We start from the raw sequence: 1,983 nt of genomic DNA on the forward strand, positions 1-1,983 counted from the left end.
TACTGCCATTTGTGAGGTAGTCATTGATTGGAGTGCTTGACTTATTATTTAGTGAACATACTGAATTAATGAGCTGTTAAAAGGTATATTCATTACTGAGTTATCCATAATCTGTCTAATGTTTTATTAATCCTTATTTAGATATTTCAGTAAATAATTACTATATTTTGAATTAACACATGATGGCAAGGGAATTCTCTAGCACATAATGAAATATTACTTAGGTCATCCCCTAGTACATGAAAATTTCCTGTAGTAGAATGTGCTGTGAAGTCCAGTACTATTGAGGTTGATTGTGGACACGGAGATAAAGAAGACATAGAGAAGAAGACGAGGGAACAGAAAAGAGCAAAAAAATTAGGAAAGTTAAAAAGGAAAGAAGAGAAAAGCCTAAAAAGTCTCCCAAGAATACAACAAATGTTAAAATCAAAATTTCACAAATGTAAAGACTAGTGGGGGACAGATTATGAAACATAAGAATATATACTAAGGGAAAATCAAAGTACTGGAAATGTAGAAGAGGGGAAGGAGTACACATGGAAGGGCAATGAAAGAAAAACAAAAAATATATTACCTCAAATTGAAAGAATCTATACAAACAAAATTATCTGAATAACAACACCACAAACATTATAAACTACCATGGTCTGGGGGTGGATAGACAATAGAATATATATATAGTTCCCTGACTGACAGTGGATACATTTCCTATGCACAGTGTGTGCTGCAGGTTTTCTTCTTCATGTCCTTGGCCTGGGCTGAGGTGGCCATTCTCACAGTGATGTCCTATGACCGCTATGTGGCCATCTGCCTCCCACTGCACTATGAAATCATCATGGATCCCAGAAAATGTGGATGGGCTGTGGCAGCTGTGTGGTTAAGTGGTGGCATCTCGGGCATCTTGTACACAACAACTACATTTTCTATCAGATTCTGTAAAGTTAAAATAATCCACCAGTTCTTCTGTGATATCCCACAATTGCTCAAGCTTTCCTGCTCCAGTGATTACCTTGGAATTGTTGGAGTGGTTGCCTTCATGTCTACAATGGCATTTGTCTGCTTCATCGCCATCGCCCTCTCCTATGTCCACATATTCTCCACAGTCCTCAGGATGCCCTCTGCTGAAGGTCGGTCTAAGGTCTTCTCCACCTGCCTGCCGCACCTCTGTGTTGTATCACTTTTTCTCTCCACTGGAGCCTTTGTCTATCTAAAGCCAACCTCAGACTCTCCAACTATCTTTGACCTCATGCTCTCTTTGTTTTACACAGTACTTACCCCAACCCTCAACCTTGTTATCTACAGTTTCAGGAATGAGGCCATGAAGGGGGCTGTAAGGATGTTAATGCCAGGTGGAAAATTATTTGGAAAAGGATCATTTAAATTTTCTTCTCTGTGACTGGAAACATTAAACACAAGAAACAGTATTAGCCATTTGAATGCCTTTAATATGTAATGTTAAGAACACTAATAAAATATCTTCTAGATAAAGTATATTATAAATCATTTGTATAATGAACTTGAGGTTATTTTGCCCTGTTATTGAATTCATTTTTCTTTACATTCAAGTAAACAGAAGGCAAATTATTATAATCAATTGATACAAATCCAGTACTTCCTAACTCTCCCAGTTCATACATTGGCACATACGTAGATTATCAACAATTCTCATATGGGTTTTAAAAACATGTTTATGGGCAATATTAAAATATTAAGTACAGAGTGATTGTATTATCTGATAATTCATCATGTGTCATAATTTTTATATTTATCATTTAATTCCAAAAGTTCATTTGAAGTTCTATTTTTTCATATATACATAATATCCATCAGCAGAAATATGTAAGACATTTTGCACATCCATATAATTTTACAATTACAGGCTCTTATGTGCAAGAATTCACTGTAATTAATATAAAATGCCATTAAACTTCAACTATTTAACTTGTGCCATTTGCTTTCAATTTTTATTTGCTCATAATTTGA

General features: G+C 35.2%; 1 protein-coding gene across 1 annotated transcript; it reads left to right on the forward strand.

Moving 5' to 3' along the window:
• Positions 1 to 781: 781 nt before the first annotated feature.
• Positions 782 to 1,396, forward strand: LOC103735063 (olfactory receptor 14J1-like). Its single transcript, XM_008834170.1, has one exon. It carries the CDS (start codon positions 782 to 784, stop codon positions 1,394 to 1,396), a length of 615 nt encoding a protein of 204 aa, XP_008832392.1.
• The last annotated feature ends 587 nt before the right edge of the window (positions 1,397 to 1,983 follow it).

Source organism: Nannospalax galili, unplaced genomic scaffold (genome assembly GCF_000622305.1).
Source record: "Nannospalax galili isolate Female #2095 unplaced genomic scaffold, S.galili_v1.0 scaffold1611, whole genome shotgun sequence".
Classification (NCBI taxonomy): Eukaryota; Metazoa; Chordata; class Mammalia; order Rodentia; family Spalacidae; genus Nannospalax; species Nannospalax galili.